The sequence below is a fragment of the Sciurus carolinensis genome, chromosome 1 (assembly GCF_902686445.1).
Source record: "Sciurus carolinensis chromosome 1, mSciCar1.2, whole genome shotgun sequence".
NCBI classification, from domain to species: Eukaryota; Metazoa; Chordata; class Mammalia; order Rodentia; family Sciuridae; genus Sciurus; species Sciurus carolinensis.
The window spans coordinates 112,219,563-112,242,620 of NC_062213.1; the positions used below are offsets into that span (position 1 = coordinate 112,219,563).

The 23,058-nt window shown below is 33.9% G+C and overlaps 1 protein-coding gene and 2 non-coding genes across 10 annotated transcripts in view; 1 reads left to right on the forward strand and 2 right to left on the reverse strand.

Annotated features, from left to right (window-relative positions):
* Wdr47 (WD repeat domain 47) overlaps window positions 1–23,058 on the forward strand; it is a 63,616-nt gene that overhangs the window by 28,292 nt on the left and 12,266 nt on the right. For 5 of the 8 annotated variants that reach the window (XM_047562723.1, XM_047562673.1, XM_047562685.1 and 2 more), the window contains exons 5-10: window positions 949–1,751; window positions 5,452–5,578; window positions 11,790–11,968; window positions 15,355–15,615; window positions 18,733–18,808; window positions 20,812–20,969. In XM_047562723.1, coding sequence (XP_047418679.1) covers window positions 949–1,751; window positions 5,452–5,578; window positions 11,790–11,968; window positions 15,355–15,615; window positions 18,733–18,808; window positions 20,812–20,969 — 1,604 coding nt within the window. The remainder of the gene's footprint in view (window positions 1–948; window positions 1,752–5,451; window positions 5,579–11,789; window positions 11,969–15,354; window positions 15,616–18,732; window positions 18,809–20,811; window positions 20,970–23,058) is intronic. The other 3 variants (XM_047562680.1, XM_047562693.1, XM_047562713.1) reach the window with 1 other exon arrangement.
* On the reverse strand, window positions 2,041–2,115 carry Trnat-ugu (transfer RNA threonine (anticodon UGU)). The gene has a single exon. It is a non-coding gene; the product is annotated as a tRNA-Thr (tRNA).
* Window positions 21,809–21,881, reverse strand: Trnag-ccc (transfer RNA glycine (anticodon CCC)). Its single transcript has one exon. It is a non-coding gene; the product is annotated as a tRNA-Gly (tRNA).

Genomic DNA, 23,058 nt, shown 5'->3' on the forward strand with positions numbered 1-23,058 from the left:
CAGATAACGATGTTTAAAAGTGGAAAAAAACACTGAGACTTAGGCCAGGAGACCTACCTTTTTTTTTTTTTAACATTATTAATTGGTACATTATAATTATACATTATAGTAGAATTTTAATTGGTAAGTTATAATTATATATTGTGGTATATTCATACATGGACATAGCATAAAAGAGACCTAATTTTTTTATTTTGTCTTTGTCATTAACCAACTGAATTACTTTGATTAAATCTGCATCTTAATTTTTCCCATATGTAAGATAGGGGACTGGACTAGGTAAGCTCTAAGATATCTGTCATAATTCATCAGTCAGCTAAGCTTCCCTTCATTCGGTCTTCACTATTTTTTCTTTTTGTAATAAATCAGCTGTGTAAATGTTCCCATTTCCTAGTTTGATTTGTATCTCCTTGTAAATTTGTTCTAAGGCAAGTTGGAACTAAGAAAATGGTTCTTTTACCTTTTGGATAACCCAAATAACAGACTTTTTAAACAAGCAAATATTAGCATGCTTTAGTTTTCACTTTTAAAAAACTCGTTTTTCTTACTCTGAAAAAGTTATACATCTGAAAATGATTATTTTATTTTATTTTATTTTATTTTATTTTATTTTTGGTGCTGGGGATTGAACCGAGGGCCTGTGCTTGTGAGGTGAGCACTCTATGAAAATGATAATTTTAAACCTGATTTAGAACACTATTTTTTGGCTAAAAATTTGATGTGCTAATTAACCAAATTATTCTTTTTATTTTAGTTGTGAACACATTTTGGTTTCCTAGTTGAAATGGTTACACATCTACAAATTATATGTGTATTCTGTGGCATCAGAATCTATCTTTTATACTTTTTCAGATTTAATATTTAATTTTTATAGTGATTTTATATATGTATGTGTATATATATTTCCTTTTTTATGGTGATCATTTGTATATATATATATATTTACAGCTGGAATTTACCATGCAAGAAGCTGTGCAGTGTTTACATGCGCTAGAAGAGTACTGTCCCTCTAAAGACGACTATAGCAAGCTCTGTTTGCTTTTGACTTTGCCTCGTCTGACAAATCATGCTGAGTTTAAGGATTGGAATCCTAGCACTGCACGAGTTCACTGTTTTGAAGAGGCTTGTGTCATGGTTGCAGAATTCATCCCTGCTGACAGGAAGCTAAGTGAGGCTGGTTTTAAAGCAAGTAACAATCGTTTATTTCAACTTGTAATGAAGGGCCTACTTTATGAATGCTGTGTAGAATTTTGTCAGAGTAAAGCAACTGGAGAAGAAATTACAGAAAGTGAAGTACTTCTTGGCATCGACCTCTTATGTGGTAATGGTTGTGATGATTTGGATCTGAGTTTATTGTCATGGCTTCAGAATCTCCCTTCTTCTGTCTTCTCTTGTGCTTTTGAACAGAAAATGCTTAATATTCATGTTGACAAACTTCTGAAACCTACAAAAGCTGCATATGCTGATCTTTTGACTCCTCTCATCAGCAAACTTTCTCCATATCCATCATCCCCAATGAGAAGACCTCAATCAGCTGATGCCTATATGACCCGCTCTCTGAATCCTGCTTTAGATGGCCTCACTTGTGGACTAACTAGTCATGATAAGAGAATCTCAGACCTTGGGAACAAAACTTCTCCAATGTCACACTCCTTTGCTAACTTCCATTATCCAGGGGTACAAAACCTCAGTAGAAGTCTCATGCTTGAAAATACAGAATGTCACAGTATTTATGAAGAATCCCCTGAGCGGTAAGCAATTACTCATAAAAATTAGGAAATCTCCATAAGTGTAATTGTTTTTGTTTGTATTTCTTAATGTGAGTCCCTTTGAAGTTAGTCCTTAAAACTTTAGAAATGGTTTTAAAATTCAGATAATTAAAATTATAGAGAAAATTTTTTATTTTTAGCTGTTATTCTTTTACTGGCTGTGAAGGCAATATGTGTTATGAAGAAAATTTGGAAACTACAGTCGAATAATAGTATGAGAATTAAAATTCCAGTCTCACACTTAGATGACCAGTCCTTTTTTTGGGGGGGAGGGGGGGATGCTGGGGATTGAACCCAGGGCCTTGTGCTTACAAGGCACGCACTCTACCGACTGAGCTATCTCCCCAGCCCTGACCAGTCCTTTTTTTAATTTTTCTATAAATACTTTTTTTTAGATTGGGAATATATGTTTTCATTTAATTTCCTTTTTTCATTTGGAAGATGATGAATTTTTAAAATATTGTTAAACATTCTTGAGCTCAGTGATTAATGATAAGTGTGCAATATTCTGTTCTGTAACTACATCATAACAATTCCTTATTAGTTTATTTTCGTTTTTGTTTTTTTACTGTGGTGCTGGGGATGGAACCCAGGGCCTCACATGCATGCTAAGCATGCTCTACTACTGAACTATACCCCCAAACCCTAATTCTTTATTGTAGAACATCAGGTTGTTTCCTGTAAATATTACAGTAGTAAACAACTGTGTACATAGAACTCTGATTATTTCCACTTACCTTTCTATTAGTGATTCTTTATATATATGAAAGAAATATTAAAGGTACCACTCAGTGTTTTTGTAAAACCTGGCATGAAATATCAATCTCCTGATTAGCAGTTATTTGAGTATTGGTAGAGATTATTTTAAACTTTTCTTGACCTTTTCTTCCCCTTTAGAGAAAACTTGCATCATCTGGAATGCTGGGCTTCAATTCTGAGGGAATTGCTGATATTCTGTGTTCACAAATTGACAGAAACTTCTTGGTCAGAAAAGCAGTGACATGTTTGGATTTTTGCATCAGTAGGATTATCTTTATAGAGAGAAAGCATGCACAAAAATCTAGCTAACTATGACGATATGTGTGCTGTTTCCTACATAAAGTAGTAGAAATGGAGGAATGTCTAAATAAAGATAGAAATGGTGTATAAGTTACCAGACTATTATAGAAAAAGAAGAGAGAAAATGTGTCATGTCAAAAAGTTATACATGTTATCAGCTGAATAGTAGAAGTAATTCAGAGAATATCTGTCATGCCTCTGAAACTGGAAAATTTGTGAGGAAAAATGGTATGAAATAATGAATAGAACATGGCCTTTGAAGTTACACTTGGGTTTGAGTTTTGCCATTTAGCTGTGTGACCTTGGGGAAGATACTTAGTCTCTCCAAGTTTCCAAATACTTCCTCTATATAATAGGATGTTGACTTGCAATGAGAAAAATCCCCCTACTAGAGTGACAGGCATATGATTGGTGCTCTATAAATATTAATGTTTTCTTTCAGAACTCATAGTCTTGTAATGGCATTGTGTAAGAAATACTACTAATGAAATGCTGTGGGAGAGCTATTGCACTGTGGATAAAGTATAAAAATTTACTTTGGAGGACTGGGGTTGTGACTCATTGGTAGAGTGCTTGCCTGGTATGTGTGAAGCACTGGGTTTGATTCTCAGCACTACATGTAAATAAATAAATAAAATAAAGGTCCGTTGACAACTAAAAGTAAAAATTAAAAAAATTTGCTTTGGAACAAGTTAACCTTTAAAAATAGGTATAATTTTTAAAGTATTGGGAAGCTCAATTAGGTTACTTATGTTAAAGATGACACTTGAAGAGACTCCTACTTGTGTTACTTTTGTTAATACTTGTTTGAAGCCAGTATTCATTTAAAAAATTATTTTGAGGATTTATTATGTGCTGACACCAGACTATATACCTGGGACACAATGATTAAACCACCATGGTGAACAAGAAAATAAAATAGAAAAGAAAGATTTTAAGGATAGCTTTTCACTTGAATAAAAATGAACTCAAAACAGAGAAAATCAGTTGAAATATGTAAGCTTTGGCTATTCAATGTAATGGTCTCAAAATTGAAGTGTTTTCCAGCTTGGGCTAGCATTGGATTTGGAGCCTGAAGATGTAAGTTCAAGTTCTAGTCCTATTTACTAGCTCTGCAATTTTGGGGAAAATCACTTGTTTTTTAAGTTTGTTTCCTCCTTGTGAGATGGAAGTCATAACCTATTCTGAGGTTCTTATGCAAGTTAAGTAAAATAATGATATTATATATAAATTGGAAAATTAAGTAGTGTCACTTCATGAAGATTCATTTATTATGCCTCTTTATGAATAATAACTTATAAATGATATTATGTACATAAAATGGGGCTGAGATCATAAATAATTTGTAGCACAGTCTGGTAATGAAAATTCTTACCAGGTCTTTCTGGAGGTGTGTATCTTTATGTATGTTTAGGTACTCAGGCTCCTGTCTAAAGGATGCCTTTTTGATGTTTACTTATCTGCTTTCCTAACCTCACTCTGTATTTTGATTTTTTTGCAGGAGTGGGGTGCCGGGGATTGAACCCAGGGGCACTTAACCTCTGAGACAGACCCCCAGTCATTTTTTATATCTTAGAGACAGGGTATCACTGAGTTTCTTAGCACCTCGCCAAGTCGCTGAGGCTGACTGAATTCGCAATCCTCGTGACTCAGTCTCCCAAGCCTCTGGGATTAAAGGTGTGCTCCACTGCACCTGGCTCTCACTCTGTATTTCAAATTTCTATTGTTTTACATATTTCCATATGGAGATGCCAATACAAAGCTATTTCAAAATCAGATTCCTTGAAGGCAGAGATCACAACTACTTTTGTAGTTCTTTTGGTGCTTTGTAGCAATAGATAATCTGTAAATATCTGGTATTCATCATAAGATGAAGTTAGTTATTAAAACTTTTGGACAGAGTAGCTGTGGAAATTCAAAATTGTTAATGTTTTAGAAGATATTGGAGACAACCTAAGATCTCAAGTTTATGATTAGTATATATTAAAAATATTAAAGATGTGTGTTTTGCTTTTATGTTAAGCTCAAATAGACCAAAGAAAACCTTTTAATATTCTTAAAACTTTGTAGAAACAGGGAAAAAATAAGTGCTTATAATAAAAATCACAGATTTATATTTCATAAAGAGAATATAGGTATTAGGTCATCTATCTTATTCAGTTTGTAGATGAAGTTCAGCCACAGAGAATCTAACTTTCTCAAGACCACACAACTAAGTAACTTTTCCCAGGACTAAAGATACTACTCTTCTCCTTGCATAATGAACTGAAGAGCCTCCATTAATCGCATGTTCTAACCAGAGCAAGTGGTGTGCACCTGTAATTCTAGTTACTCAGGAAGCCAAGACAAGAAGATCACTTTTGAGCTTAGGCATTTGAGACCAGCCTGGGCAACACAGTGAGATCTTATCCAAAAAAAAGAAAGAAAGAAAAGAAAAATACTCCTCACTAAAAGCACTTTTTTTTTTTTCGTAGTTAAGGGAAGAAAGGAAAATAAAAACTTCTTTTGTACAGTTGATAAGCATTTACGTTAAATATTCATTTTTCTTAGAATTAAAATTTCTCTAACTAAAATTTATGTTCCTTCACTTCCATCTCTGCTTTTTTTGCACCTTTCTGGAAAGAAGTGATACACCTGTAGAGGCACAGCAACCTATCAGCAGTGAAATCTTGGGCCAGAGTTCAGTGTCAGAAAAAGAGCCTGCAAATGGAGCACAGAATCCAGGACCACCTAAGCAAGAAAAAAATGAGGTAATGTTTACTACTCCTAATAACTATCATTTCTGAGGTAATATTATTTACTACACCAAATAACTGTCATTTCTTTAAAAGAGTTATTCTTTTTGTTTAGGTTTTAAAAGAATTTTCTGCTGTTTGGGAAAGGAGAGAGATTATCTAGACATATTGGCTCGTTTATTTCCTCTCCCTAAAGAATGTGTGGTATATTTAGTTTCTTTTGTGTATTTTATAGTATTTTTAACAGGTGAATTTATTAAAAATATGAAATACTGTGGTCAACATTAGGCTTCAGTATTTTAGGATTCAAATAATTGAATTTACCTTAAATGTCACTAGTTTGCATTTTAAAATACTCTACATTTTACTTATTCAGTTTTCTTTCCCTGAGAATTGAACCCAGGGGCATCATCCCCGGCTCTTTTCTTATTTTTTATTTTGTTTATTTATTAATTTATTTGGTACCAGAGATTGAACCCAGGGGCCCTTAACCACTGAGCCACATCCCCAACCCTGTTTTGTATTTGGAGACAGGTCTTGCTGAGCTACTTGGGGCCTCTTAAGTTGTTAAGGCTGGCCTTGAACTTGCCATCCTCCCGCTTAGCCTCCCAAGATGCAAGGATTTTACGCTATGGGCTACCATGCCTGGCAATACTTATTAGATCTAATGAACAAAAAATTAAATATTTTTAGTACAGAATAATTCTTTTATCTATCTAAGATTCTAGTTTTTGTTTTGTTTTGTTTGTGCCAGGGATTGAACTTAAGGGCCATATCCCCAGTTCTGTTTTGTATTTTATTTAGAGACAGGGTCTCACTGAGTTTCTTAGTGCCTTGCTTTTGCTGAGGCTGGCTTTGAACTCATGATCCTTCTGCCTCAACCTCCCAAGCCTCAGGGATTACAGGTGTGCACCCCCCACCCCCAGCTACAGGTTATTTTTCTTTGGTGTTTTTTATATTGTGAAGTGAATTTTACTTCTATTTTTGTCTTTTTGTGGTATTGGGGATTGAACCCAGGGACACTTCACCATTTAGCTACATTCCCAGCCCTTTTTATTTTTTATTTGAGACAGGATCTCCCAGAATAGCTGAGGCTGGCTTCAAACTTTTGATCCTCCTGTCTTAGCCTCCCAAGTCACTGAAGTTACAGACATGCACCACCACACCCAGTTTGAGAAGAGAATTTATATAGCATGCCACTGAGAAGCATTTGTTAAATTATTTTAATAAGTTGAATAATTTTTTTTAAATGAAATATTCAGAATGAAGTTAGAAAAAAAATTTTTTTTTAAAGTATGAAGTTAGAGGACTGGGAATATGACTCAGTGGTAGTGTTTACCTAGCATGCATGAGGCCTTGAGTTTGATCCCCAGCAACACACACACAGAAGAATAGAAAACCAGTAGATAGAATCAATAAAACCAAAAGGTAGTTCTTTGAAAATTATCAATTAAACTGACATCTTTAGCTAGAGTCACTAAAGAAAAAAGAGAAGACAACTACAATTAGAAGTGAAACTACGTACATTACAACTCACCTTATAATAATAAAAGGGATAATAGTAATAAATTATTGTGACCAATAAAAGACAATCAGATAACCTATTAGAAGTGGTTAAGTTACCTAAACTGACTCAAGAAAAAACAGAAAATTTCAGCAGACCTATAACAAGTAATGAGATGGATCAGTAATTAAAAGTCTCACAACAGAGAAAAGTATAATTTCAGGTGGGCTCCACTGGTGAGTTCTACTAGATATTTAAGGAAGAGATGGACATTTTTTTGTGTGTATCTGTGTATCACCAATCTTTCTCAAATTCTCAAATTCTTCCAAAACATTAGGAAAGAAGGAAATATTTCTAATTCATTCCATGAAGCCTGTAGTATCTTCATACTAAAGCTAGATAAAGACATCACAAGAAAGCTACATATTAATAATCTATCTTCATTGAAGAAAATCAATGTAATATATCATACTAATAGAAGTAAGGAAAAAGCCACACGATTATCTCAGTTGATGTATTTGGCAAAATCCAACACTTTCTCATGATGAAAACTTTTAGGAACTGGAGCTATATCTCAGTTGGTAGAGTGCTTACCTCGCATGCACAAGGTCTTGGGTTCAATCCTCAGCACCACAAAAAACAAACAAACTTTTAGCAAACTAGGAATAGGAGGGGATTTCCTCAGCATGGTAAAGGGCATTTATGATATACCCATAGCTAATATCATGCTTAGTGAAAGACTGAGGGCTTTCCCACTAGGATCAGGAACAAAGACAGCAATGCCTACTTTCATGACTGCTATTGGAAATATATTATTGGAAGTTATAGCCAGAGCAATTAGACAAGGAAAAGAAACAAAAGATATCCAAACTGGAAAAGGAGAGGTAAAACTATCTCTATTCATTGATGACATAATCCTATACATAGAAAAATTGTAAAGAATTTGCAAGGAAGATAATAAATTCAACAAAGTTACATAGTAGAAAGTCAACTGGCAGAAATCATTTATATTTCTACATACATATTATGAAGCATTTGAAAACAAAGTAATTTGTTTATAAAAGCATTTGAAAAGATAAAATACTTGGAAATAAATTAAACCAAAGAAGATTAAAGACTGAGAACTATAAAACTTCTGAGCCATGGGTGGTACCCACCTGTAATCCCAGTGACTTAGGAGGCTAAGATAGAAGAATTGCAAGTTCAAGGCCAGCCTTGGCAATTTAGCAAGACCCTCTATCAAAAATTTTAAAAATTAAAATAAAAAAAGTCTGGGGTTGTAGTTCAGTGGTAAAGCACCCCTGGGTTAAATTCCTTGTACCACAAAAACAAACAAACGTTACTGAAAGCAATTTAAGAAGATTTAAGATATCCTGTATTCCTGGATAGGAAGATTTAATATTGTTAAGATGTCAAAACCCACTGAACACAGTGGTGCATGCCTGTAATCACTGTAACCCCAGCAATTTGAGAGACTGAGACAGGAAGATCTTAATTTCAAGGCCAGCCTCAGCAATGTAGACCCTGTCTCAAAAAAAAAAAAAAAAAAAAAAAAAAAAAGAAAGAAAGAAAGAAAGAAAATAAATAAATATGCTGGGATGTAGCCCATTAGAAATGTGCCCCTGGGTTCAATCCCCAGTACCCCAAAACAAAGATGTCAATACCCAATGAAATCTGAAGGTACAATATATTCCCTGTAAAAATTCTGTAGTTTCCTTTTCAATAATGGACAAACTTGATTCTCAAATTCATGTTGAATTAAAAGAGGTCCAAACAGCCAAAACAATCCCCTGACCTCTTGGGAATTAAACACAAGAATTGCACATGTTAAGCAAGTGCTCTACCACTGAAGTACATGCCCAGCCCTTTTTAATTTTATTTTGAGACAGGTCTTATGCTGTGCAGGCTGGCCACAAATTTATGATCCTCCTGCCTTAGCCTGGTAAATAGCTGGGGGAACAGATATGCACCTCTGCACCTAGCCAAAATAGTCTTGGAAAGGGTAGGACTTACCCTTCATGATTTCAAAGTTTGATACAAAGCTACAGTCTTATGGTACATGCATAAGAATAGACATATTGATCAGTAGAATAAAATCGAGAGTCCAAAAGTAATCACATACATCTATGACCAGCAGTTTTTGTTTTTTAGTTGTAGATGGACACAATAGCTTTACTTATTTATTTTTATGTGGTGCTCGGGATTGAACCCAGTGCCTAATATGTGCTAGGCAAGTGCTCTACCACTGAGCTACAACCCCAGTACTGGTCAACTGGTTTTTTAGCAAGGATTCCAAGTCCATTTAATGGGGAAACAGTTTTTTTAACAGATAGCGTTGAAGTAACTGGATTTCCATTTGTAAAAAATGAAGTTAGATCTCTACCTCACACCATGTACAAAAATTAACTCAAAATGGTAGGAACTAAAAGCATAAAATTCTTAGAAGAGAAACTAGGTGTAAATTTTCATGACATTGAACTTTGTAGTGCATTCTTAAATATGACATCAAAAGTGTGAGCAACAAAAGTAAAAATAAAGCTGGACAGCAGTGACACATGCCTGTAATCCCAGTGACTCAGGGGCTGAGGCAGGAGGATTACAAGTTAAAGCCAGCCTCAGCAACTTAGCAAGGCCCTAAACAACTTAGTGCAACCCTGTCTCAAAATAAAAAATAAAAAGGCCTAGGGATGTGGCTCAGTGGTTAAGGGACCCTGGGTTCAATCTCTAGTACCCACCCCACAAAAAAAGTAAAAGTAAATTTGACTTCATCAAAATTAAAAACTTTTGTGCATCAAAGGATGTTGTTAAGGAAGTGAAAATACAATTTACAGAATGACAAAAATATTAACAAATCATATCTGATAAGCATTGATATCCAGAATATATAAAGAACTCCTACAACTTAGCAACAAAAAGAAAAACCAATTAAAAAATGTGCAAAGACCCTGAATAGACATTTCTTCAAAGAATATATACAAATAACGAAAAAGCAAATGAAAAAGATACCTAATAACATTAATCATTAGGGAAATGTAAATTGGAATAAAACTATGGAAAATAAATGTTGGTGAAGATGTGGAGAAATTTGAATCCTTGTACATTGTTGGTTGTAATGTAAAATGGTGCAGCCACTGTGGAAAACAGTTTGTTGAATTGGATGGGGGGAGTAGCCCAGTGGTAGAGTGCTTGGCCCTGGGAAGCACAAGCTTCCTGCACAAGGCCCTAGGTTTGGTCCCCAGTAAATCATAAATAAGTAAATAAATAGATATGTAGATACATACATACAAACAGATTCCACTCCTAGGTATATACCCTAAGATATTGAAGGCAGAGACTGGAACAGGTATTTTTATGCCCATGCATAACTGAAGATGAAAATAATTCTTTTGTCCATTCACAGAGGAACAGATAAAATATGGTATATATGTTCAGTGGAATGTCATTTATCCATAAAAAGGAATGAAGTTCTGATACACGCTATAATGTGGCTGAATCTTGAAAACCTCATGCTATGTGAAATGAACAGATACAAAAGGAAAAATATTATATATGCATATGTTAAATTGTATATGAATATTGTATATGAATATGAAATATGTTAAACAGAATAGAGGTTACCAGGGCCTGAGGGGAGGGGAGATTGGGGAGCTATTGCTTAATAGTTAGTTTGTTGTGATAAAAAAATACTGGACATAGTGGTAATGGTTGCATAACATTGTGAGTATAATTAATGCCACTGAATTGTACACTTAAAATAAGAAGACACATTTGTTATATTTTACCATAATAAGAATTTAAGAACATATGGCTAATTTTATCTAAGAACTATTGCTATAGGTTATTAAATAGAGGAGGATTGTTTCTATTTCTCCTGAAAGGGAAACAATTTTAGCTTTAGATAACTCTTGGTTAAGATTATTGTCAGTGTAGGTCAATTTTAAAAAGGATCAATTTGTTCTAGGATAACCCCAGTGCACATGATCTATGCAGTATTACACAGTTCAACTTGGTGTCTTTCTTTGCCAATATTTGAATTCGTTAAATATCTCAGTCATATAAGTTTGAGTACTATATAAGTTTTTTAGATGGATTAAATAGGAATGTTGAGACTGCTAAATTTAATGCCCATTTATTCTTCCTTATAGGAGAACATTTGAAACCTTTTTTTTTTTTTTTTTTGGGGTGCTGGGGTTCGAACCCAGGGCCTTGTGCTTACAAGGCAAGCACTCTACCGACTGAGCTATCTCCCCAGCCTCTGAAACCTATTTTTGAGGGAACTTTTGTTTCTCTCTGTAGAATCTGTTAGATCATCTACATGCTTAAATTAAACACATATGATAAAATTAATATTGTATTTATTAAATATTAATTCAGTCCTTCAATATGTACTTTATTTAACTAATGCAAAATTGTTTTATTCTTTACATATTCTTTTATAGTATCTCCCTTATAACCATTAATTTGCATTTTTATTTTGGGTTAGTCAAGAAAGGACAACCATTTTGATTGTTGCTGTGGAATAAAGCAAATTAACTGATCTCTGAGCATTAAGACTCATGGATATTATGTTATTTTTCAAAGAGCAATTATGTTAAGTGTTTTGTAATTGTTAAATATATCTAGTTGAATATTTTATTCAGCATTTGTAGAGGATACTACTGAGGGAAGACCTTATTCAGTCATAGTATATTTAAATCACTGTTTTTTTCTAATATTTTTAAGCTTCGAGATTCCACTGAACAATTTCAAGAATATTACAGGCAAAGATTACGCTATCAACAGCATTTAGAACAGAAGGAGCAGCAACGACAGATATACCAACAAATGTTGCTTGAAGGAGGTGTGAATCAGGAGGATGGTCCTGATCAGCAGCAGAATCTAACTGAGCAATTCCTTAATAGGTTGGTCTTCTAGTTACTTTTTTTTTTAATATCTTTATTTTATGTATTATTTTTATATGGTGCTGAGGAATGAACCTAATGCCTCACATGTGCTAGGTAAGCATTCTATCACTGAGCTACAACTCCAGGCCTAGTTAATTTTTAAAATATAAGGAATTATTTTAAAAAGTTATTCGAAGCATGCAATAACTGCTACTTTCCATGCACTTTGAGCATTTTAGGATTTTTAAATATTTCTTTTTTAAAAAACATTTTTAAGATGTTGATAGACCTTTATTTTATTCATTTATTTATATGTGGTGCTGAGAATTGAACTCAGTGCCTCACACGCTATGCAAGTGCTCTACCACTGAGTCACAGCCCTAGCCCCTTAAGTGTTTCAAGTAATGCAGAGTTACATAATGTCTTCCAGTCACAGCATTCTGTGGGTTCATCTAGTCTTGTCCTTCTTCCCTAAGCAACTAGAGCAGAAAAGCATGGTGGTTCAGCCCACATATTGGAAACAGATTGCCAAGTGGATTCAGGTCTGACTTAGGGTAGCTGAGGACTAGGAAAAAAATTTTTATTATTTTTTGCCTATTCCCTCATCTACTTCTCAAGGTTACCATGAAGATTTAAAGAGTTAATCTATTTAAAGTGATTAGAACAGTACCTAGCACACTGTAAGCACAATATTGGTAGCTATTATTTTTATATTTAAAATGAGTGCTTAAATCTACAGATTCACCTGGTCTTAGTAGTGAGCCAGCTACTTGAGAAACTGAGGCAAGAGGATGGCTTGAACCCTGGAGTTTGAGGTCTGCCTGGGCAATGGCCAGACCCCATCTCAAAACAAAAAACAAAAACAAAAACCCTATAGATTGCTATGAATTCAGCATATTTAAATGATTTTTTTCTTATAATTTTTGACTAAACAGTATAAAGTATATATATTATTTCTAAGGAATATATTTATATGTATATATATGTATATGTGTGTGCATGCATGTGTTTAAAAATCAGTAATGTATAGATGAATAGATGTATTTAAGTGAACAAGAGTTGTTGGAGATTAAATGAATTATATATGTAAAAGTACTTAGAGCAGTGACACTTACATTTTCACTTGGTTCAGTAGTAGTATCTTCTTGATACTGAGTGACTCACAACTCAGTTAACCTGAGATGGATCCTTCTCCAAACCTTCATGCAGGGATTAATGACTTCAAGATTTTTTTTTTTTAATTTTTATTTTTTAGTGGTAGGTGGACACAGTCCCTTTATTTAATTTATATGTGGTGCTGAGGCAAGCGCTCTACCAACTTCAAGATTCTTAAGTAGGCCTCTGAACATTCATTCTGGGGATCATTTTCTTAGCACCTATGATGAAGTCAGTAGCTTGTCAGAAATATTCTAATGTGGTGAATTGCCACTTCTGATTTTTGGATGTTTCTTCATATCCATAAAAGTCAGGGTGTAGCTCAGTGGTAAAGTACTTGCCTAGCATGCATGGGACCTGGGTTCCATTTCTAGCACTGAAAAGAAAAGAGTCGTGTTTGCAGTTTGATTTTCTAATTTATTTTTCTGTGAAGAAAGATATTTCATTGGGAATTACAAGTGGCAAGGTTCTGTGACTCCAATAGTGGTAGAAATGTGCTTCCTCAGAAATAAGTTAATTTAAAAGATTTATCCTTTTTTAAGGACAAGCATAAATAGAATTCAAACAATTTAGGTTCAGTTTAGAGCATATTTATTGTTAATCAGTTGTTTTCAATTTCTTTAGTGATCAGTTTAAAATTATAATAAAAGGAAAGTAAGTCATAAAAATCCATAGGATAACCAGGTATATAATTTTAAATGGGTGTTTACCCGAAGTTTTTGCAAATTAGTTCTACATAAATTCCCTGTCATTCTCTTCACCTTTTCTTTTCTATTGTTTTCTAACCCTTGAGAGAGAGAGAGAGCTTATGTGTGTGTGTGTGTGTGTGTGTGTGTGTGTGTGTGTGTTTTGGTGGTTCAGGGATTGGAACCCAGGGCACATGCTAGGCAGGCACTCTCTCACTGAGCCACATCCCCAGCCCCTAATACAATATTTTTATTCAATTCTTTTTTTTCTAGACTTTTAGTTTTATTTAGCTATCTGAACATTTACCAGGACTTTATAGTACCTGACTAATGTCAAGGACAAACAGAATTTGAGATAGAATCTATAAACTGAAATTGTGTTTCCCACTTATATTTTATTTTGCTTCTTTCTTCCAAGGCATAGAAAGAGGACAAGAATTGTTACATGGGCTGGGGGGATAGCTCTGTTGGTAGAGTGCTTGCCTTGCAAGCACAAGGCCCTGGGTTCGATCCCCAGCACCACAAAAAAAAAAAAAAAAAAAGAATTGTTACATAATAGATCTTATTAAGAAAATTAATTATTGCATGACAAGATTTAAAAAAAATTTTTTTAGAAACAGTATCTTGCTATGTTGCTTTGGCTGACCTCAGACTCATGGGTTCAATGAATTCTTCTGCCTTAGCCTCCCCACCCCAGGCACATGCCATTGCACCTGGTGCATGAAGGAATTTTTATTAATAAAGGAATTTTTGTTAATAATACTGTATTCTATAATTTTCTATCTTTTATTTTCATTAATACTATAAGTGGCACCACTACTTTGGCACTTAATTATAGGCATATTCTGCCCTTTCCTCATCCTATCCCACTTGAAGAGAATCAAAATGATATATGAGCATTTTAAAAGCGTTTTATACTTAACTTAGCATTTCCCAAAAGTTTTTTACCTCAGACTCTTTTTTTATGGGGAGCTTTTCAGAGGTTTAATATTTCACAGAAATGAAATTAAGAAATGCTGCCTAATTAAAATTTGTAACTGATAAATATTTAGTAAAGGTTGCTAATTTCTTTAGTTAGATTGACTACTTTTTGGCGGGGGTACTGGGAATTGAACCCCTCTTTATTTTTTTATTTTAAGACAGGGCCTCACTGAGTTGCTTAAGTCCTTGCTAAATTGCTGAGGCTGGCCTCAAACTTGATGATCCTCCTTTCTCAACCTCCCAGGTCATTGGAATTACAGCGTGCCCAGCTCCAAATTAAATTTTAAATTGAAAATTAAGACAAAGTTATCATAATGTCTGTGGAAAGAGACATTTGTTTTCTACTTTTATAATAAAAGATGCTTTTAGAGTGTCTATTATACCCATTATGCCTGTCTTCTTTAGAGTATGGTACTGTAGAAAAATTTGAATCTTCTTTTAGTACCTTAGTTATGTCTTAAATTGATAGTAATTTTTACCACTAAATTTGCCATTGATTACATGTGTATATATTTACTTTCCTCTGATCTTTGATACATTAGGAATGTAATTAAAAACTACTTGTATCATTTAATTTTATAGGTCCATTCAAAAACTTGGTGAATTAAACATTGGAATGGATAGCCTTGGTAATGAGGTGTCAATGCTCAACCAGCAGTGTAACGGGAGCAAAGGCAATGGATCCAGTAATTCTTCTGTGACTAGTTTTGCTACACCACCCCAAGACTCTAGCCAGAGATTGACACATGATACTTCAAATATTCACACAAGCACACCTCTTAATCCTGGATCAACAAATCACATCCCTTTTCTTGAGGAATCACCATCTTGTGGAAGCCAAATGTAAGTGCTTAATTTTGTAAAACTGGGAAATATTAACTTCATACTAATGAATAGAAACATAGAAAGTTGACTTTCTCTTTGGAGACTTACTTACAAATGAAAGTTTTTAGAGCTCACTGCTTCACCAGTTTTTTTCTAATCTGCTTTTATTTATCTGAATCTTTTTCTACCAACTTCTAAGTCTCTTTTGTCATCTTTATTTTCCTTCAGTTTTTCTTTTTGCTTCCTTGCTACCACTAAGGCAGTTCTGTTTAAGTTGTCTTTACTCAGAGACCCTATAGCTTTAGGTTTTATCTTCTTTATTTTCATTTTTCTTGCCTATGCCATCTTTCTACAAATAATCTTAAAATTTACAGTCTTGGGTTGGGTTTTGGCTCAGTGTTAGAGCACTTGCCTAGCATGTGTGAGGCACTGGGTTTGATCCTCAGCACCACATAAAAATAAATAAGTAAAACAAAGCAATAAAAAAAATTCGCAGTCTTTGAGGACACAGGAAAATACTATATAAGATGGTAGAATGATTGCAGGAAGACAGTGTTGGCAACTCTGGTAATTGTAGCAGTTGATGACTTTGCATATTATCTCACTAGTCAGAAAATTTTTATCTTGCTGTCATTAGTAAACAAGTGTTAATTTACAGTTATGGAGCATTTTCTCTTACTAATATAAAACACTTCAGAATGGTTCATTTAAGAATGCATAACTTACTTTTGGCACTTGGATGCTTATACAAATTGGCCTTATAATTAGTGCCAAGCCCTACTTTTATTTCAGAACATATATCTCTCTAACATTTGCTTTTTGTTATTGTTCTCAAAATACTTGTTTTGATTACTCCACAAATTTCAAATTTTAATTTAATGTTTAATTATTTTTCTTTCTGTATTTTTATTGGTTAATTATACTTGTACATGGCATAGAGATTTGTTGTTACATATTTGTACAAGGGCATAATATAATTTGACCAATATCTTTCTCCAGTATCAAATTTTAAAAATTTCTTTTAGTTGTCAATGGACATTTATTTTATTCATTTATTTTTATGTGGTGCTGAGAATCGAACCCAATACCTCCCACATGCTAGGCAAGTGCTCTACCACTGAGCTACAACCGCAGCCCTCCAGTACCAAGTTTCATTTTTTAAATCAACGTAATACGTATACTTGGTTTGAAAAGACAGATAACACTTAATACTTAAAGAGCTGGCCATGGTGGTACACACAGGTTGCGAATGTGGCTCAGTGGTTAAACACCCCTGGGTTCAATCCTTGATACCAAAAAAAAAAAAAAAAATTAAAATTAAAATAAAACACAATGCCCTATCCTAGTTGTCTTTGTCCATGCTTTCTAATTACCATAGGCTGCCATTTCCAACCTATTTGTATGTTTCTTTTGCTATAGATTTTCACATTTATGAATTGCATGCTTTTATTAGTATTTTTTATTATCCATCTATTCCCTATTATTCTTCCCACCCACAACACACTTTGTTTACCCCTTCTTTCCTGTATGTATACACACACACATTTTTGTTTAAATGAGTATTTGGTGTTAACATTACATGTGAATATTATTTACAACTGGATCATATAGTGTAAGATAATTACATATCCTTTTCATACAATTTTTTGTTTTCCTAGGGACAGTAATTGTCCAAATTTGGTATACAAATGTACCTGCCCACATGCTTAGCTTTCTTAGTCTTTATCACTAAACTCTGCAAACACTTTGACAGAAGTATAAAACCATTAAAACTTCTCTTCTGATAGTAAAAAAATATCAGATAATTTCTTTGTTCCATTTTTTTTTTCCCCCATTGGGAGATATTCCTCCAGGATCACTTGTGCCTCACTTTATATTCATTTTTTTTCCCTAGGCCATTTTATATAGGCCTAGTGAATCCTGGGTCTGTACTCACAATTTTTCTGGGGATTCCTTTGTCTCTTTCCTGTATTGGACCCCTTGTTTTCAAGATCCCTTGTATTTTCCTAGAAATGGATATATTAGAGGTGAAGTTTCTGAGACCTTGCATGTCTAAAAATGTTTTTACTGTATTTCACACTCAATTTGTTAGTATCAAATTCTAGAGTGAAAACACTTCTCAGTATTTCAAAAGGCATTGTCGTATGATCTTCCAAACTCAGTGTTCTTATTAAGAAGTCTGACAACATTTTGATTCTTGATCCTTTCTCAGAGGCCTATTGCTTTTTCAACTCTGGAATTTTTCAGGTTCTTCTCTTCTGATGTTCTGAAACTTCATGCTGATATATTTCAGAGTGAGTCTATTTCCTTTCATTCTGTTGCTTTCTTAAGCTGGAAACCTAAATTTAGGGAAATTTAAAAAGTATTAGTGATTTCTTCACCTCTGTTTTCTGTTTTTTTATTTTCTATTATCATACTATAATTTTCTAAAAGCCCTTATTCTCTAAAATTTCCCTTTTAAAAAATAGCTCTTGCTCTTTTTTCCAAGATTCATTATTTCCTCTTATCTCTCTAAGGATTATAATTATAGGTTTGTAGCTTTTGTTCTCTTAATTGCCTCTCTTCTTGAGTTCCCTTTTCTATTTGTTTTAATCTCTTTTATCTAGGAGGCTTTCTTCAATTATCTGGAAATCTTTGGCTATCTATAATGAGTGAAGCATTTAAAAGAAACATGCATATTAAAAGGAAAGACTACAAAATGGGTGGATTTGTCTACCTTTGGCCTCAAAAAAGTGACTAGCAGAAGTAGTGTTTTATTAAGGGACCCTCAACTATCAGTTTTGGCTAGTTTTTTCTCTTGGTCCAGGTAATTTTCCTGAAGAGCAATCTCCAGGTTCCTGCTTAGTGTAGGATTTAAACATTACAGACAGGATTTTGAAACTAAACAGAGTAAAGGTACTTGACATCTTACTATAAAATGTGTGAACTTGACTTAATCTTTCCAGAATGACTTTTCACACCATATGACTATTCTTGGTATCACTGAACCCAGACCTTCTTAATAATGTCTTCACAGAGTAACTTTGAATAGGGTCAGTGAGGGTCATTTTCCAAAAAAGAAAAAGATTGAAAAGATAAGTAATTTAGTTTCTGTTTTGATATTCTGAGTAAAATATATTTGAATTTCTCCCACAGCTCATCAGAACATTCGGTCATTAAGCCATCTATTGGAGATTCTTCAGGGAATCTATCAAGGTCAAGAGGGGAAGAGGTAATACTTTTGGGATGGTGTTTTGTTTTCTCATATGTGCTTGCAAATATTGCTAAAGAATTCTCTACTCACAGAAATTCATTTTTAGAAATGATCATTGTTCTTAATGGTGGTATTTATCTCAAGATGGTTGCTGTTAGTGAACTAAGTGGAGAGGTTGTCTTAGAAAGCACATTTTGGAGTATTCATATTAATGGCCCAGTAGTGACCTTAAATTGGCACGTGAATTGGGACACTGTACTGTTCTCTGAACCTATGGTTCAAAATTCAGATATTATTGGGCTTCTCATTCATTTGTTCCTGTTTTTTGATTTGGAATCAGATATCCTTTCCTAAGTAGTATATAATTTCTATTTTTCCTACTTTAAATTTTAATTCCATAGATCTCATGAAAATGGGAGACCAGAATAGAGGAAGGGGATTAGAAGGTGGAATGAGGAGGGAGAGGAGGAACTAGGGAGTTACTTGGGAATGATATTGACCAAATTATGTTATGTGCATGTATGAATATGTCACAACAAATATGCTTATAGGGGTCTAACAGGTAACAAATGAATAAAATCAGCCATTTTCATGATAAGTACATAGGGATATTTGTCCCTTGCACAAAAATATATACAATCCCAGTTTTTCTAGTTCTTTTGATTTTCAAGAAAAGCTTGAAATTAGATTTTTATGTGAAATCTCCTGTTTTATAAATGGTCACAAATTTTTAAAAATTAGAACTTTCTCTTCTCCTTGGGGGAGAGAAAATAAAATCAATATGTGTAGATTCTGCTGTAAAACAACCCATAGTAATTAAGGTTATAAGTGCTATAGGCCATTTAATCAATTTGCCATCTCCCTTTTTTTCTTATCTCCCCCATGCTATTTGTTTGGCAAATATTACATTCCTTGCACATGAATTAATGGAAAATGTAGCATTTGTAGTGAAATTCATATGCATAACAATTCAGTTATATAAGACAGGCATAGTGTGATACCAATTTTGTCCCCTCTTACCCCAGTGAGAATGTGTTTCATGGATGCATAAAAGCTTAAGTAGGTATTTTGATCCTAGCATTCTCAGAATTGAGAATGATTTCCAATTCAACAGAGTTGAGTGATTTACCTTAATGTATTCACTTGATATTCATACTCCCTGAAGACAGGATTTGGTGGAGTTTGTTGATCCCACCCTGTTTGTAGGTCCCCAGATCCAGTCAATCCTAATCAGGGTAACAGTGTGGTTTCAGTTAGCAAGAGCTGCCAGAGATTTTATTCAGAATGTCTCCAACTTGCCTCTTTAAAAAAGAGCTGTGGAGAGAGAGATTATCAGTTTAAAGTAAAAACATTCCAATTAAAATCATTTTTATAATTTTAAAGGGACATTTTACAATTTTACTTTGAAGTACTGAAATATTAATTGCTGGAGATAATAGTAAACTTCTTTAAGTGGATTAAATAATAGTATAATAGTCTTTTATTTGTTTATTCTTTGAGTTGAGGTTCTCACAATGTTGCCCACACTGGTCTTGAACTCCTGGGACTCAAGTGGTCCTCCTGCCTCAGCCTACTAAGTAGCTGGGCCTACAGACATGTGCCCTAGCACTTGACTCCTTCCTACTTTTAGAAACACAAATGATGTTATGATTTTTGTTAGATTTCTTTTTTTTCTTCAATATTTATATTTCTTTATTGAGATTTTTGTTAGATTTCTATATATGTGAGCTATTTTTTCCTTGATAAAGAGAACTTAATATGGGAATACATTTTTAATCCTGTATTTTGATCACCAAGAAAAACTTGAATGTTTTTGAACTGACTTTGGTTTAGCAATGATTAGCAAAAACTAGAAAAATCAGGGTTAATTTGAATTTTTAACTTAAAAAATTGCAGATAGTAAACACAAAGTGAATGAACAGGAATAGTATAGTTCAAATGAATTTAAAATTTCATAAAGGTGAATTCTTTCAAATTCATATTTTTCATAGAATGACTTTTTATATTCATTCTTTCCGTAGGATGACAAATCAAAAAAGCAGTTTGTTTGTATTAATACTCTAGAAGACACACAAGCTGTTAGAGCAGTGGCTTTTCATCCAGGTGGTAGTTTATATGCTGTTGGTTCAAATTCAAAAACTCTGAGAGTATGTGCCTATCCAGAAGTAATTGATCCAAGGTAAGAATAGATGGTTTGTATTGCCATTCTTGCCTGAGATTTTTTGTTGTTGTTGTTGTTGCTTTCTTTTTCTTCTTCTTTTTTTTAAGTGGTAGTGCTAGGGATTGAACCCAGGGCTTCATGCATATTAAGAAAGTGCTCTATTTCTGAGATACATCCCCAGCCCTTGCATTAGGTTTTTTTCCCTTTATTAATTTTTAAAAAAATTTTTAACAGACTGCATTTTGACTCATTATACACAAATGGGGTACAACTTTTCGTTCTATGGTTGTATACAATGTAGATTCACACTATTCATGTAATCATACATATACATAGGGTAATACTGTCTGTTTCATTCTACTATCTTTCTGTCCCCCACCATGTCCCACCCCATCTTCCTCTACACCATCCAAAGTTCCTTCATTCTTCTCTTCACCGGCCCCCTGCCAGCACCTGCCCCACAGTAGTTTTTAACTTAGCTATACTGGTCCTTTTTTCAGAATTGCTATTTAGTAGTTTTTCGGTCCTTCCTTTCTTTCCTTCTAATTAGGCTTTTATTTTAAATTTTCAATATTTAGGAAATATACTTAAGTTATTAATTTCTTTCCCATAAAATACTTTTGATTAGACCATTAGTCATTCAATACTTCAGTCTTTATTTCTGTGATTTTTATATTTTGCTTTTTATCTGAAAAGTTCTTATATTCCAGTTAAATTGCCAAAGATAAAGTAAGGTGGGTTACAGAGTGGGAAAATACACATTTTTTATGATAGCTTATGATGGGTGTAGGTTACACTATATGAAATTGCTGATATTTGACTGTTTTAAATCTACAAAAATTCAAATTTCTTTTTTTTGGCGGTGCTGGGGATTGAACCCAGGGCCTTGTGCTTGGGAGGCAAGCACTTTACCAACTGAGCTATATCCCCAGCCCTCAAATTTCATTTGATCAATCTAATAATACTTTTATCCTCTTGTTTTAATGGATTATGGGATTTGAAAGAAAGGCATATGTCTTTAAAGACATGTCATTTAAAATAGACACATTACATTATCTATTAGGTGTAAAATGAATTCTTTAATGTTACTAAGAAAATGGGCAACATAGATGTAACCTCATAGAAATCTGAATTTGAACTCTTTTCAATTAAGTGCTTTTTGTCCATTTATCTGTTAAAATGTTTGCTATCAAAATAAATTAGCAGCAAATGGATGAAATTGGAGAATATCATGTTAAGTGAGATAAGCCAATCTCAAAAATCCAAAAGACGAATGATCTCACTGATAAGCGGATGATGACACATAATGAGGAGTGGGAGCGGGGCAAGAATGGAGGAAGGAGGGACTGTATAGAGGGAAAAGAGAGGTGGGAGGGGTGTGGGGGAAGGAAAAAAATAATGGAATGAATCAAACATCATTACCCTATGTAAATGTATGATTATGCAAATGGTATGCTGTTACTCCATATACAAACAGAACATGTATCCCATTTGTTTACAATAAAAATAAATTAAATAAAAATAAAAATGTCCATGTCCTGGTGAAAAAAAAAATAAAAAATAAATTAGCATTACAAGATCATGAGCTATTTGGCAAATTTTCTGGTTAGGGAAATGAATGCCACAAAAGGAATAGTTTTCACACCAAACAAAACGAAAGCATCCAAACAAAACAAACTGTAAACCTTTTTAGTTGTAAAAGCAATACATATTATACCATGTTTTAGACATTATTTTATAACTCCTAAGATTTACTTACTATAACCCTACTTTAAGGGAGAAACAGGTAGGATTTTTTCCCACTTGCTGTGCTGGGGAATCTAACCCAGGGTCTTGCACATGGCTAGTCAAGCACACTACCACTGAACCTACCCTTTATCCTAGGTTTTTATTTGAGTATTTTGGCTGTCTGTGTCTGAAACCTTGTGTGTGTGTGTGGTACTAAGGATTTAGCCTAGTGGTACTCTACCTCTACACCACATCCCCAACTTAAAAAAAAAAAAAAAATTGAGACAGTATCTCACTGAGTTGCCCAGGCTGACCTAGAACTTGGTGTCCTCCTGCCTCAATCTCCTAAGTTGCTGGGCTTTTAGGCATGTACCACTAT